Source organism: Camellia sinensis, chromosome 6 (assembly GCF_055761805.1).
Source record: "Camellia sinensis isolate YWXY chromosome 6, ASM5576180v1, whole genome shotgun sequence".
In the NCBI taxonomy this organism is placed as follows: Eukaryota; Viridiplantae; Streptophyta; class Magnoliopsida; order Ericales; family Theaceae; genus Camellia; species Camellia sinensis.
In genome coordinates, this window is record NC_138966.1 from 203,335,195 (window position 1) to 203,351,748 (window position 16,554).

The following is a 16,554-nucleotide window of genomic DNA, read 5'->3' on the forward strand; positions in this document are numbered from 1 at the left end:
TTGCCAAAGTAAAAGTTTTGTAGCTATTATACACGAGGTATGTAACCCCGAGAAGATTGCACAAAGGAGGCAAAGTATGAAAGGCATGCAAAATATTCTAAGTATAGAATCATGCAAGAGCAGTTAGAAGAAGATCAAGACAGAATTCATGGTGATTGACACGCCTTCACCTTACAACATCATCTTGGGAAGGCCATGGTTGCATGCAATGGGGGCAGTTCCCTCAACGTTGCATCAACTATTGCGATTCCCCACAGTACATGAGATTGAAGAAGTCAGAGGAGACCAACTGCAGGCAAAGAATTGCTCCATGGCAGCAATGAAAACTACCTGCAAAATTCGGGAACCAGGGAAGGCAGAGATTGAAGACGAGGACATGGAGGTCCTAGATGATGTTGGCAAGGAGCCAGCCAAAAAGAGTGAAGAGACATTGAAGAAAATCCTCGTCTAGGAGGGCGACGAAGAGCGCTTCATTCAGAGAAGGAAAGTTGAATTAGACATTGAAGAACAAGGAGGCACATCGGCCATATGCAGAGTTTACATTATCTAAAGAACAAAAAGGTACAAGAGTACAAGCGACAAAAAAAAAAAAAGGAAAAACTTCAAAAACTGAGATGATGCTTAACCGAAGTTAAGCCGAGATGATGTTTAACCGAAGTTAAACTGAGATGATGTTTAACCGAAGTTAAACCGAAATGATGTTTAAATTCTGAGCGAATTTACAAGTTAAAGAGTGCACAAAGTTAAATGTCGGCAAAAGATTCGCCGGAGTCAAACGTCGTTTTGATTAGAACCACTAAAGTGCATGCCAGAAATGGTGACCAGAATTGTGAAAGGAATAAATGCTTCAGGAAACAGCGATGATAGTTTGCAAAGGCCAAGAGAAAGAGGGTCTAAAGGGGGTGAATTAAATACCAGAAGTTTTAATACATTGGCAAAAGAAGAACACATCAGGTCCGTGACTACAGCACGAAGCCCACTTCCCTAATGTGATCCTAACGTTCACATTAGGGGGCAGGGAGAAGGTGCAGGGGAAATGAATGATAATTAAGGAGCAAGGAATGTTAACACTTGTTGAAATTTTTGAGCAAAATTACAAAATGAGTTAACCAAAGATTATGAAGTCTACCACTTGTTGAAATTTGTAGCAATTTACAAGTTTGGTATAGCCGAGATAAACATTGAAAGACGTTTCCGAGATATGATCAACCGGGATGACCAACTAGTTTGTTAAGAGCTGAGAAGGTTGGCAAGTACAAAAATGAAGACCTTAAAGAACTAGGGACTGAAGCAAGAACGTCGGACTAATCTGCTTCGACGGACGACAATGGTTCAGCCTCGGCAGTCAGTTGGAGGAGCTTCTCTACCGCTACCTCGGCATCAATTTCAAGAAGGAAGCAAACTACTCGGCATCAGCGGTAGGTTGTGTCTCACCCCCAGAAGACAGTTGGAAAGAACTTCTCAGCAGCCTTCTCAGCTACGAGCTCAGTATCGACCTCCTGAAGAGTTTGATCAAAGCTCTTCTTGGCGATTGGCACCTCAGAGTTTGAAGGCAAAGATTGAAAGCAAGAATCTGGAAAAAGACACAAAAAACAGAAACATGAATGTAATTCGTAATCAAGAATGATGATGAAGCTATCAAGAAATCAAGGCAAAAAGATTGCACAAGTGTGTCAAGCCAAGAACAGTGGTAGAAATCAACAGATGTGTGAACAGTGTGTATTTAAGAAAATGATTTGGAAATAACGGGTAAAACAAGCAATGGTGATTAACAATGAAGCAGAGCTTCTTGGAAAGCAACAAGAAATAAAACCAGGAGGAACAGTGGCTTACCAGAAAGAGGGAAGCCGGAACAAGAATTGCCAAAGTCTGACGACAATGACAGAATGACGTAAAGCTTCACCGGAGGAGAGAAACGAAGACAGTTGTAGAAGCTTGAAAGCTTGGAACAAATGGCGAATTCAAGCAAAAGAGCTATAAAGCGAAGAAGCCAGAGGATTAAATGAAAAAAGAGAAAAATAGAAGTCAAGAAGATGACAAAGTTCAAAGAATAAAGCCAAGTGCACAGGCACTAAGTAAGTATGTGAAGAACAAGAAAGTAATGAACCAGACATGATGCTCGCAACAGAAAGCGGATATGACAAAGAACAGTTCCAGGCATTTTAGCAAATAAGAAATCAAAAACTTGAAGACAGACGAGAACAGAAGGCCACAGATGGCAAATAAACAAATTCAAAGTAAATCAGAAGAGTTATGAAAGATTGAGCTTAATAAAAAAGTAAGAGTTTATGAACCTACAAAAGTGAAATGAACGCCGATATGAAAATCGTCGGAGTCAAATAGGTGACTGGAAATCGGGAACTCACCAGAGAGTGTGAGTGGAGCAGTTGCAAAACTCTTGGAGTTTACGAATTAATGGAACCAGAATCTCGGCTAGGAGGTACGATTTCAAGCAGCTTGGAAAGCCTGAAACTTGACTCTTGACACCAGTGGACAGTAAAGTCCAGGGAACTTTGAGGTCGGCGAGTTTGATCTCGGACAGAGAGGCACAGGTGAACGAACAGTGTAGGTTCCATCACCTCAGAATGCCGAGGTAATAGAACCTAGGGGGCAGTTGTGGGGATATATTTTCTGAGTACCAACACGTAGCAAGGTGATGCCGACGTGTCAGCCGAGGTGCCACGTGTCCTGGTCGTGATGCCGAGGTGATCTCGGCAAGGCCGAGGTTATCTCCGAAGATATCGGAAACCGAGATAAGCGGATAAGGGACAAAAGTCATAGAATGAAGAGGGAATTCAACTTGGATATGGACAAGAGTCCTAGATTGGGAGAAGACTTCAGTTTGGGTAAAGATAAGACTCTTAGAGAGTTTATCCTAATCCCACTGGGAGTCCCAGATTAGCAGTAATCCTAAGTCCATTAGGGCCAGGCTCCTTTTGGGACTAGGATTGTATTGGCTATAAAAGAGAGGCACCCCCATGGGTCTAAGGTATGCTTTTGATACTCAAGCTTGTGAGTTTAGTACTTGATTTATCTTTAAGAGATATACTGACTTGATCGTCGGAGTGCCCCCGGGTGGTCGAAACCACCGCGGGATTCTTATATTTCTGTTGCAGGTCCGTCAGGTGCCATCTGTTCTGCCAGTGCTCTCCAGCTGGTTACTAAGCGGGCAGTGTGGTCGGAAAATCACCCACACATTTATATAAAATTATACACATATTTTATTGCATAAAATAAGCACGAAAATACCATTAAGGCTCTAATACCAATGTAAATCAAAGTATAATGCAGCGAATAAAAATTATCAGATCATACCTGAGGTGATAGAACCTGAAGCGAAGAATCTTATAAGTAAATCACGTGCTTCCATATTCGTAAACAACGAACTCCAGCAGTGGAGTGATACCACAATATGAGTATCACCTACACAAGTTACAGTGCAAAGGCTAGACCATTCTCATATGAGAGAGAGTTAGAAAGAGAGTCTGGAAAAAAGGTTATGGGTAAAAACACATAACGTATACTTTTTTATTCTTCCTATCATATCAGATGTATATAATCAAATATATAACAATCAATATCTATCTATCCATCTATCCATATCTCTTGACAAGATATGGTAGATATAGATATTGATTGTGGGTTATCCAAATAATTCAAATTCAAATTCAAATTCAAATTCAAATTCAAATTCAAATTCAAATTTAAATGGATAATTTAATTGGTCATGGAAAATGCCACAAGGGTGCCCAAATTCGGGTCCAATACCCGGCCCAATTTCCAACACCGAATATAGGGAGTTCGAATATTATATGATGCAAAAAGGGATATGCAATACTATCCCTCTATGGTATTGTATATTCCCCACCGTCGTATATAGGTCATCTTTCATTCAAAGGAAATAATTACTTTCCTTTTATCATCTTCTATATCCTATCTTAACCAAACATACTATAAGTGGCCCCACTATATTTGGGAACCTTTTAAAAAAAGTTAAAAGTCAACTTTTAACCTATTTTGAGTCATATCACCTCTCACATAAAAAAGTTAAAAAAGTCAGTTTTTAACAATCTTTCCAAAACACCCAATCCATCTTATATCTTACAACATATTATATCTCATTTTTATCCTTAGGTATTATATATCCTCCTGAAACTCTTATATTCAATCCAGACAATCAAACGGGACCATGGCACCTATAACAATGGTAAATTATAAAATATTCTCAGAATATTACATGTTTTCATTTTCTAATCAATTATTATTTATTATGTCTCTTTATTTTCTCAATCACTTAATATAATATTTTACCTATTTATTTTATTCATTAATTATAATATTATAAAATATCATATATTTATATTTTAAAATTACTAAATAATTACTCCTATACAACCTTGTTGTGAAAGCAGTTTCTATTCATTTTTAATTCTCCCTCCATTCTCTCCCTGTTGAAAAGTTATTTTTCAAGGATTAATTGTAAGTGCAAATTAGGAATCACAAGGGAGGGTCATCACACTTAGTTAGAGAGAGAGAGAGAGAGAGAGAGGGACCAAAAAATCGTAATAGCAATGAAGGGTCATCCTTGCACAGGGAAGAGCACTTTAACTGAATGGATGAAAGATGACGTTTGTTTGGCGGATTAAATTGAATGAGATTATTAGCAAGAGGATTATTTATAAAAGGATTATTAATAAGGAGATTAAGTAAAAGTGTGTTTATTTTGATAATAGTGCAAGAGATGATTCATGATGAGATTGTTAAATTATTTTTATATAAAATAAATAAATAAATTATTTCTATATTAAAAAAACTAAAACAAATATTAAATAAACAGGTGCACTTGGTAAAAAATAAAAATTTTATATAAAATAGGCTTAATCCCCTAAATATTTTCCTAATCACCAAACACGCTGTGGGTGGGACCCACAACGTTGCTAGTCCAATCCGGCCTCTTACAACAAAACAAACGTGACCAAAGGATCAATGATATTTGATTAATTTGATTTTTTGTAGATATATTTTATTTGATGTATTGAACAATTTGAATTATCAAATTGGATCTCGAAATAAGTCCATAGGACTGCATGGCAGTGCCTGTTGTGTCCCAACACAACAAGGACCCCAAATCCAAAAGTAAATGGATCCAAAATTAATATAAAATGATGATTATTTAATTTGAAAGGGTATGCATTTCTAAGTGAATCATGTTTTGACAAGTATTGACTATTGACGTATTATTTAAGAATCCATTCTAAGGCTTATCGGCTACAACTTTAAAATGGTGATTATTTTATTTGAAAGGGTTTTCATTTTAAAATGAATCATGTTTTGATAAGTATTGATTGTTGACGTATTATTTAAGAATTCACACTAACACTTACCGACTACAACTTTGAAATGATGATTATTTTATTTGAAAATGTATGCATTTCAAAGTGAATTATGTTTTGATAAGTATTGACTGTTGACGCATTATTTAAGAATCCACACTAAAACCTACCTGCTACAACTTTGAAATGATGATTATTTTATTTGAAAAGATATGCATTTCAAAGTAAATCATGTTTTGATAAGTATTTTTTTTATTACTTTTTTTATTTTGGATAAGTATTGATGGTTGATGTATTATTTAAGAATTCACATTAATACCTACCGTCTACAACTTTGAAATGATAATTATTTTATTTGAAAATATATACATTTTAAAATGAGTCATGTTTTGATAAGTATTGACTATTTATGTATTATTTAAGAATTCACACTAACATCTCCCGGCTACAACCTATGATACCCATGTGTTGACTAGCACCAATGAAGACACACCCAACTGCAATATCAACCATAAAAATAAAAAATAATGTTAAGAATTTCAAATATTTTATTAATATTTTTACCAAATATCAACCTACCGTCTACAATTTTGAAATGTTGATTATTTTATTTGAAAGGATATGCATTTCAAAGTACATCATGATTGATACGTATTGACGGTTGATATATTATTTAACAATCCACCCTAATACCTACCGTCAACAACTTTGAAATGATAATTATTTTATTTGAAAAGATGTACCTTTTAAAATGAGTCATATTTTGATAAATATTGACTATTAACGTATTATTTAAGAATTCACACTAACACCTCCCAATTGTAACGTATGATATCCCTGTGTTAACCACCACCGATGAAGACACACCTAACTACAATATCAATTATAAAAATAAAGAGTAATATGTGAGATCTTAAATATTTTATTAATATTTTTATTAAATATCACCTTATGTGATATTCACATAAGACGCATATAATGTAGATCTCATATCCATATAAGATATTTGATATAAATATTAATAAAACATTTGAGATTCTTAACATTTTCTAAAAATAAATCACTACTCGGTGGAGCCCACCTTACAAAAAAACAAAAGAAAAAAAAGATAAGCGACAAAGTTCCCAGATAACAACTTGCTCACATACAACCCAGTTGTGAAAACAGTTTCTATTCACTTTTAACTCTCTCTCTCTCTCCATTTCAAAATGCAACATGAAAATAACTTTTCAAGCATTAAATTGTAAGTGCAAATTAGGAATCAGAAGGGAGAGTCATCAAATCTGAGAGAGAGAGAGAGAGAAATGGGCCAAGAAATCATAGTAGCAATGAAGGGTCATCCTTGTACAGGGAAGAGCACTTTGGCTGAGCTCATAGCAGATGAGCTCAAATGCACTCCTATCAAGCTAGATGATGTCCGCAGCTGCATCACAATGCTTCAACAACAACAGCCCCTAGGGGATGCACAAGAAAGCCTCAACAACTTATCCTTTGAAATCATCTGCCAAACTGCTTTAATCCAGCTCCGTTCAGGGCTCTCTGTCGTTCTGGACTCACCACTCTTGCATCGTGCCCATCTAGACCGTTTACTTGAGCTATCAACTACTACCAAGCTTCCTCTAGTCATTGTTGAGTGCATACCACGAGATAGAGTACAATGGAAGCTACGACTAGAGAAACAACAACAACAGCAAGAGGATGTTGTTAATGGTGGTGGCGGTGGTAATGGTGTCACCTGCTGCTGGTACAGGCCTTCAACAACATGGGATGATCTTCAGAGGCAATTGAATACATTTAGAGATTATGAAGTGGGAGAGGGTGAAATCCGCAAGCTCGTGGTCGATACCACCTCTCATTTTAAGCCGAAGGTTTCTCATGCTGTGTCTCGTCTTTCTCTCTGCAAACTGAGCCACTGTGTGGACCTAACTCAGTGGGTTCGTGACGGTTTTGATGGCCTTGAAGGAGAGGAAGATTGGAAAGAGAATAAAGTTAGCAAGCAGGAAGAGGAACAACGACCGACTAACCACGTGCATCGTTTAACCACCATCTCCAATATTAATGAAGAGACTATCAACAAGAAGGGGGTTACTTCTTGTTGTCGGAAGTGCCAGCAGGAAATCATCACAGGTGAAGAAGGTCCACGTCCAACGACCTACTACAAATGTGCTAACTGTGATGTAGTCCTCCACAAATCTTGTGCCGAGACACCCAACAAGGAGGAACTTAAACCTTTCCATTGTCTTCCTTTTCTCGACCCATCCTCACTCGAATATTCATTTCCTGATAAGTATAGTTGCCATTTCCACTCAGATGCCAACAATGGGGGATTCTCGTACGATTGCCCTGAATGCCTCTTCGAGAGCCACCTAAGATGCGCTAAGTTGCCCTCAGTTTTACATTTTCATGAACTCCATTATGGTCCTCTGTTCTTTGCTATTTTTCCTGCCAGACATGATATGACCTTTTACTGTCAAGCATGCGGTCATGAGGGCAAAGACGCCTTCTACATGTGTAATGACTGCCCATTAATAATGCATGTCAATTGTGCTCTGCTACCTCCCACCCTCAAGTACCAACGTCACCAACACACACTCACCCTTACCTGTCCTCCCCAGCTCGACGACTCAGAAATGGAGTACATATGCGACACGTGTGAGAATGGAAGAGACCCAAACCGATGGGTCTATGAATGTCTGGAATGCGGCGTGTATACATCTCACTTGAATTGCGTAGCTCCCGTGAAGTTGAATTTGCCTTGACTCAGTCAGTGGGCGAGTATGCACTTTCCCATTTTCATTTTATTTTTTTAATATATTTTTTTCTACATCAGGATTTCGGGGTCAGGGAAATATCAGCACTAAGTACAATCTCGAGATCACCGATCTCTCACAAATATTCTCAACTATAGATGTATGCGAATATTGAGTGTAACGGTGTCAACCATGTTGAAATATACATTTATGAATGTATGCAATTTAGCTTTATTTGATTTTGGGGTACTTGGTAACTCCTCTTTTGAGTCATCAGAAATTGAATCACTCATAGAGTGCTCTCTTTCAAGATCATTGCTCAAGATTAGGCTCTTTTGTTAGCCTTGTCAACGTAGAAAAAGTTAAGGCAATGTAAAGTTTGATGAATAAAGCATTATCTTTTAAACATGCTGAAAACTGAGCATATGACTCACAATTGATGAGCAGAGTCGAGTTTGAACAAACAATAGAAGGTTATGTGTTATCAGCATCACAAATAATCTATATAAAGCAACACCACAACTACAATATGAAGTCAAACCTGAAACACACAAAGTGGGTGTTTGGAAAGTGACTAATTTAGAGGCTTTTTGATTTTTTGACTATTTTAGTAGATTATTTTAATTTTTGTGTTTGGGAAATTGGGTTGGATTTTTATTTGAGTTGTTATGTTGAAAAATGTGTTTGAAACAATGTTTAGATAAAAAATAATTAAATTATTTTCCAAAAGTCGTGCATGATGTGATGAAGCTGTTTCGGACTTGGATTATGATTATGTTGGGATATGAAATGACTAAAGTGCCCCGGTGGGTTGGAATTCTAATTTGGTGGCTTAGTCAAAAAGTAAAAGGGCAAAATTGTAATTTCAAATATACCTTGCACAGTCACACACTTCTGCCAAATCCGTCCACGTCAGTTTATGATTTAAAAAAAAAAAAGAAAACAAACTCAGCTACAGTGTAACTTTTTGGCTATTTGTTTAAAATGAGGCTAAAATAGCCTTTTAGTCTCTTCCCAAGCACCACTTGAGGAGGTCTGAGGCCCAAAAACAAAATCATCAAGCTTTCGTTTTCCATTTATGTGTTGCCAATCCACCTTCTCAAACAAAATGTACCTCTAATGCTGGTGAGAGAAACTAAATTATAAGCTCCATTGTAGCAAAGGGTGACCGAGCATGAAGAACCTGTTTCGAGACGCAGAGAGATGATAATCGGCTCATTATTCTCGTCACAAAACAAGGCTTCTAGAATAAATTGGAAAAGGGTCATTGTATTTGCTAAGAAAAGTGTAAGAAATTATATGAGCAATTTTACCCCAAAAAAAATTGTCTCAGAGCCTTCCAGCCGAGCTCCTAGTGCACATCAAGGCATTCCTTAAGCCTGGCTTGGATAAAATGGCATGTGGATCAGTTTCTCTTCGTTCTGTGTAATAAGCATCGTATGAAGTAGCAACAGACATTGGAATGGCCAAAAAATCGCGGACCATCTAGGAGAGGATGGGATAGTTGGGGCTTTCAGCTCTCCACCTTCTCGACACATTGAAATCCTGGTTCCAAGGCAAGATAGGTTCTTCAAGATACCAATCCAAGTCTGACTTCGGGGGCTGACTATTAGATTCAGTAAACTGATTGTACTCTTGCAACCAGTTAGAATCACAGGAACCTCTGAATGGGGTACTTGGTAACTCCTCTTCTGAGTCATCAGAAGTTGAATCACTCATAGAGTGCTCTCTTTCAAGATCATTGTTCACATAATCACCATAAAGGCCACAAATGGCATCCAAAACAAGAGTACTCTGCGAGTTGCCATCACTTCTCTCACATTTAGAGGAAAGTTATTTTATGTATCTCATCTTACAACGATGATCCATGATGGAAGCAATTGCCAAAACCAAAAACATATCATTCAAGTATTTATCAATTCTCTGTAACATTTTCTTCGCCACATTGCTGGTGAAACTATCTGAGTTGATGGCTTCGTCACACAAAGTTCCCCGAAGCTCTTGAAGATTATGAAGAAAGATGATGGCAATTGGATACTTCGTTTCAAATAATGACTTAGCTACATCATGTGCAATTTCAACCAGCTTATAAACACATTTGACTTTCCTCCATTCATCAGTAGATGGTATATCATAATTATCGCGCACATGTTGTGAAGAAAACTCTCCCTTTAACTCCAAATCTAAAGCCTGTTTTAGCTTGAAGGCTGTGTAATCCCATCGAGGTGAATAAATCCATGAGATTAGACAACGAACTTTTCTAATGATGTTAGATATCTCCTTAAATGCATCTTTTCTGAAGTCTTAAATGCATCTTCCGTCATTAGAGTATACATCTCAGCACAACAGTTCACACAAAATAACTGTCCGTTAAGTTGGAGCCTCTTCTTTTCTTGAACGCTATCTTTAGGAATCTGAACCACTTCGTCATAGACATTGATATTTGCCAAAGTGCGACCAGCTATCTTGCCCTTGATGTGGCAATCTTTCAAAGACTTCAGAATGGCCTGATCAAGGCAATCATCATTCTCAGCCCAAAGTGGCTGAAAACTAAGAACCCACTTTTTTAATTTCCACTTGTCATCAATAAAATGTGCCGCTAAGCACATGAACTCACAGGTAGACCCATTATGCTTGACATAGCTCAAACTTTCAACTGAAAGGCTAATTTTTCCATCCATATTGGTTAAAATATGCTTAACCCTCGATTTATCTTCCTCATAAATTTGCAAGCAATTATCTTTGAGAGAATAATCTAGTGGAAACCATGGAAAAACTCTGCCATGAGACTAACAATCTGTAGCCTCCGTTCCAAGCACATGAACTTTGCCAATTGATGCCGCCCTTTCTGTAAGTCAATAACAGCATCCACAACAGTGTCGATACTGATTTTAGTGTCCGATACAGAAGCACCATCACCATCATCATCTTCATCATCAGAAGCATCCCAATCCCAATCATAATGATTATCATTATCGTTCCTTTAGACACCATCAGCATCGTCAATTTCATTATCCTGCTTCTTACCTGATGAAAGCAACCAATATGTTGAGATAGTTATGTAGAAGCATCAAGCCAAAGTAACAGTAAAGGGGCAGGAGATCCTCTGTCTTGAAATCACTATGTTTCAAAACATTCACAGCTGTTGGGTAATGCTTTGAGATTCTCACATGATCCAATGACTATGAGTGTATTGGGGCAAGCAATAGGTTTTGTTTGGCATTTCAAAGTATCCAACTCATTGATGAGAGAAAAAATTGAGTCACTGTGATGCTCTCTCAAAAGTATCCAAACCTTTTTCTTAACAATTTTCATGGAGGCATTGAACTAAAAATTGCAACTTATATATTGCATAACATTTCCAAAAAAAAAATAAAATTGTAAACAATTAGTTTTAAGAAGAAATTACCATTAACAACACCATCAACTCCATTGATTTCATTACCAAAGTAATTTTTCCTATTTTTCATACAAGCATTATCATCAATTTCTCGGTTCTGCATTGTATCAAATCAAAAACAACAATATTCAACACACACATAATATAAAGTGATGACGTAAATACAAAATTGAAATAAAAAAAATTTGAGGCCTAGCTATTAAAAATTCAAACATAGAACAAAGCAAAATCTCAACTAAACAGGCATTTGATAGAAATCAATCTGTAATGGCTAGCAAAGCAACAACCAAACCTGATTTCAAAGTGATTGGCTCGTAACGCTTGCTTAAGAGAGAGAGAGAGAATCAGGGCTTGTTGTTAGGTGCTTTGGGAATTGGGAGTCATATTGGGGGAATGATTTGCGCGGGAAAATTAGGAAGGCCATGTTTAACATGATTTACTTTATAATATGACTTACCTATCAAAAAAAAAAAAAAAAAAAACATGATTTACTTTAGCCTATCTCATTTTATTTCGATTACATCACTTTTTATTTAGGTCGTATTACTTTTTTATTACATTATAAATCTTTTCGTAAAAATTCAAAAATATATTAATTTAATACATCCCAAACAAACCCCGTTCACTTGCCTAATGAGAGCCATGATATTACAGTTGTGATTACTTTGTAAGTGAGTATAATGAACCATATAGATAGTTGAAGATCACGAGAGTGTGAGCCGTTCAGTTTTTAATACCATATAAAAATATATTTGAATATATAAAAAGTATATTAAAAAATATATAATCTACTATTAAAATTTTAATTTATTATTATTATTTAATTATTAACAAACGAACATTTAACTTTTTTTATTATTATTTTTTTATGTCAAAAACATATATTTTTTTTAAAAAAAAATACTATGTTACCTTCTATTCTACAATAACAATTTGTCATACTTAAAATTATTATGAATTAATGATATTTATAAAAAGAAGAAGAAATCGCAGTTGGAGAAATTTTCTTACAAATAGGTCACTTTAAAAAAATAGATTTTAACTTCAAAATTTAAATTTTAAAAAAATAAAAATAAAATGATAATCATTTAAGGCTAATGATCATGCAGCAACAAAGAGAAATACTACGGTAGTTAAAAGGAGTAGTGACAAACAAGAGTACGCAACAATACGGCCAACAGTTCATACAAGTTCAGCACCACAAAACAGAAACAACTATTTACAAAAGCCCTGTTCAAATATAGTCATTAAATCTAACCAAAAAAAAAACTCCTTTGATACTTGACTTCAGTGACCAAAATAAATGCCACCAAATAGCATTGCCTCAGCCAAGTTGATTCCCATTGCCAGCCTAACGAGAAGGAATCACAAGCTTCATGACATCACAGCAGCAGGTAGCCAAAAAGTTTCACCTGTTTCAAGACATCAACCATCCCTCTAAAAAAAAACCATGGAGTCCACACACAACAAAAAAACAAAAACAAAAAAGAGAGGAAAACAAGGTCTTGTTTGATTTTTTGTTTTTGTTATCTTTGTTTTCAATTTTCAAGTTTTCATAAACAAAAACAATGAAATATTTGAAGACATCCATCGTTTTCATATTGTTTTCATTCTTGTGCAAAAATAGTTTTTGTAAATTCACATACAACTTCTAATGTTTTCTAGAAATTGGTTTGTATTCAGATTTTTTTTCCCCTTGAGAACAGTTTTTGGAAACAACTAGTCAAAAAAGTTAATTTCTAGAAAATGAAAACAAAAAACACAGCAAAAACAGAACCAAAACGGCTCATGATAGTATATGTAGCCTAACAAACAAGGAAGGGACCATCACTAAATTACTCATCAGTGAGAAACATTTTCGCTCCCTATGGGCAAAGAATTTTGGTTCCCTAAAACGTCTTTGTGATTCACAAACCAGCTTCGAAAAAACATCACTGCACTCATCAAGTCTGGGCCCAATGAAATTGTGCTTCTTCTTTTTTGGGTGGAACAAGCGTTGTCACCACTGGTTTCATATCATCTTCATTTTTGTGCAAATTTTGGTTCCCTAAAACCTTGTGCTTCACAAACCAGCTTCGAAAAAACATCACTGCACCCATCAAGTCTGGCCCGAAGGAAATCATGCCTTCATCAGCTTCTCTTTTTTGGGTATAAAAAGCTTTATCAGAAGTAGCAACAGATATTGGTATCACCAAAACATCACGGGCCATCCTGGAGAGCGTAGGATACTTGGAGCTTGCAGCTTTCCACCAAGTCAATGCATTGAAATCCTGGCTCCACCCTATGATAGGTTCCTCCAAATACAAATCCAATTCTGACTTGACCTGCCTAGAACTAGAAGATTGGAGGAACAATTTGTACTCTTGCAACAAACTCAAAGTGCCATTTGAATCATTCTCCATTTTCACATAATCATTGTAAAGTTTGTGCACGGCCTTCAAAACCTTTGAGTAGCTATAATCGCCCTTAAATTTCAAAGAAGAAAATTCTATGTATTTCATCTTGAAGCGAGGATGCATCACTGAAGCAATTGCCAGTAGCAAGTACATATTGTTCATATACTTGCTATACGACTGAAGCAATTACATATTCACATTAGTTAAAACATTACTTGACCTGGAGCATCTAATGAAGTATGCCCGAAGCTCTTGAAGATGATGGAGATAGATGTTAGCAGTTGAATACCCCATTCCAAATAATGGAAACACTATGCCATATATGTTGTCTATTTATCTATTGATATTATGGACTTTCCTCAATTCCTTGGCCGATGGTTTATCATTCCTGGAATCCCTATATCTGTAAGAAAATGTACCTCCAGAATATAGTAGTAGTGAAGCTTCTTTTACCTGGTTGTTTTTGTTATACCATGAAGCCTCCGGTTCTTTAAATGAATACATACTGCCAAACCTGTCAACAATTTTACTTATCTCCTTATTTTGCATCTTGCACCATGAGACTGACAATGTCACTGCAGCAACACACTCGAAATAATTGACCATTAAGTGGGAACTTCTTCTTTCCGCGAATGTGATCCTTAACAATCTCAATAGTTTCATCATAAATACTGCTATTTGACATAGTGATTGTGGATATCTTTTTCTCAATGCCCCACTCTTTCAAGGAATTTAGAATGACTTCATGCAGAGCAGCTTGTGATTGATGCCCAACACAAGTGAAATTAAGAATCCACTTTTGCATCTCCCAATTATCATCAATGAAATAAGCTGTTAGGCACAAATAATCAGAACCACTCTTGCCAGGTTTTGCAGAACTCAGTATGTCTACAGTGAGGCTGATCTGCCCATCCAAATTCCTTGAAGTCCCTTTAATTTTCTTTCTCCCTTCCTTAAAAAATTTGAGGCACCAAAGTCTAACAAAATCAAAACTAACGTGAAGCTGAGGGTCAAGCATTTGTACAATTTCCTTAAAATCTTTAGCTTCAACTGCCTTGGGTGGTGACATTTCAGAGCAGAAAACCTTTGTGAGAGCTAGGCGGGCTTTTTCTTCGTTGACCAAATCGTCATTGAGATTCATTATGTTATCTGCAGACCACGAGATGACATCACTGTCATTGTTTCGTGATTAAAATCATCGGAATTCAATGAAACACCCTAAACACGCCAATGTAAAAGAGTCATATTAATTTATTCTCATATGCAACGATAGACTCTAAAATACTAGAACAATTACATATTATAGGTATTTTAGATAAACTCACTTTAGTTACTCTAGTATCGAACTAGCAATAGAATAAAAAAATGGTTTACGTTTGCAACAAATTCATTGGTAGATCTGCATTTGCAAGTACTCATTACATCCATTTTGTTTTTAACAAAAACATCAACCGTATTATACATGTTTTCATTAATTTTTTGGAAATTCTAAAAACAATAATGGCATGTAATGTAACCACATATCCATTTATATGCCTACTTTTAGGACTATAATATGAATAATGCTACTGTGGCCAAACGTGGCTACAAAACATTGACAACCAAATGATGCATCACCAATCCATAGATGCAATACATGAAAGGTGGGGCCCACTCCTTTGGTGACATTATCCAACTTTTGGCATCCAAATTTAATCACAAAAGTATTATTGAAATACATCCATCTAACCACTATTTGATTCTTTTTGTTCCCTCTCTTCGTTCTTTTCTTTCTTTCTCCCCCAAAAAGAAAGGAGAGAAAAACCCAAGTGCCAAGTGGGTCTTAAATCCTGCCATCCCTTAGTGGGATTATACTATTTTTAATTTGAACCCTATTACATTTCTTGAAGGGTCTTGCTAACAAGTTCGCCTGGGCATAAGGAAAAGACAAAAGAAAGGAAGAACAAACAGAAGACACCTTTCACTAATTTCAAGACACTTATCATTGATTTCAAAACAAATTTTACCCTTCTCACCATTTACGTAACATTTTTTTACACTATTCACAATATTAAACAATATCTCAAGAGCATGTTAAGCTACATCAGCTCAAGCCAAAAGAGACAGATCAGCTCAAGCCACAAGAGACAGATCAACTCAAGTCAACAAAGACAGAGTCACACCAGTTGCACCAGTTGCAGCAGTTCAAACCTCAGCTACTGGTCATTTTTTTACACTATTCACAATATTAAACAATATCTCAAGAGCATGTTAAGCTACATCAGCTCAAGCCAAAAGAGACAGATCAGCTCAAGCCACAAGAGACAGATCAACTCAAGTCAACAAAGATAGAGTCACACCAGTTGCACCAGTTAGGGGTGGGCAACGGTTTATCCGAACCGCTCAAACCGCCAAACCCGCCCAATCCGCATATAAATGGGCGGTTTCGCAAACATAATGCGGGCGGATGCGGTTTGAAATATGACAAATTTGCGAGTTGCGGGCGAGTCGCAGTTTAAACCCGCAACCCGCAAAAACCGCCCGCACTTTAATTATTATTGTTATTATTATTATTTTTTTGTATACCAACTTTGTAACTTTAACAGGAGCCCCATTATGTTCTCTATGACACTAGGATCCTTATTTTTAAGTATTTTTTAACTTTCTTAATGCCGTAGAATTATCAAATCCTAAAC

The 16,554-nt window shown here is 36.3% G+C and overlaps 2 protein-coding genes across 2 annotated transcripts; both read right to left on the minus strand.

Moving 5' to 3' along the window:
* Window positions 1-9,568: 9,568 nt before the first annotated feature.
* LOC145794010 (zinc finger BED domain-containing protein RICESLEEPER 1-like) lies at window positions 9,569-10,764 on the minus strand. Its single transcript, XM_082876932.1, has 3 exons — window positions 10,440-10,764; window positions 9,968-10,290; window positions 9,569-9,877 (listed from the first exon to the last, which is right to left on the minus strand). The coding sequence occupies exons 1-3, from the start codon at window positions 10,762-10,764 to the stop codon at window positions 9,569-9,571; spliced, it is 957 nt and encodes a 318-aa protein (XP_082733058.1).
* Window positions 10,765-10,838: 74 nt separating this feature from the next.
* Window positions 10,839-15,020, minus strand: LOC145794011 (zinc finger BED domain-containing protein DAYSLEEPER-like). Its single transcript, XM_082876934.1, has 5 exons — window positions 14,448-15,020; window positions 13,538-14,056; window positions 11,493-11,580; window positions 11,111-11,225; window positions 10,839-11,064 (listed from the first exon to the last, which is right to left on the minus strand). The coding sequence occupies exons 1-5, from the start codon at window positions 15,018-15,020 to the stop codon at window positions 10,839-10,841; spliced, it is 1,521 nt and encodes a 506-aa protein (XP_082733060.1).
* Between the last annotated feature and the right edge of the window lie 1,534 nt (window positions 15,021-16,554).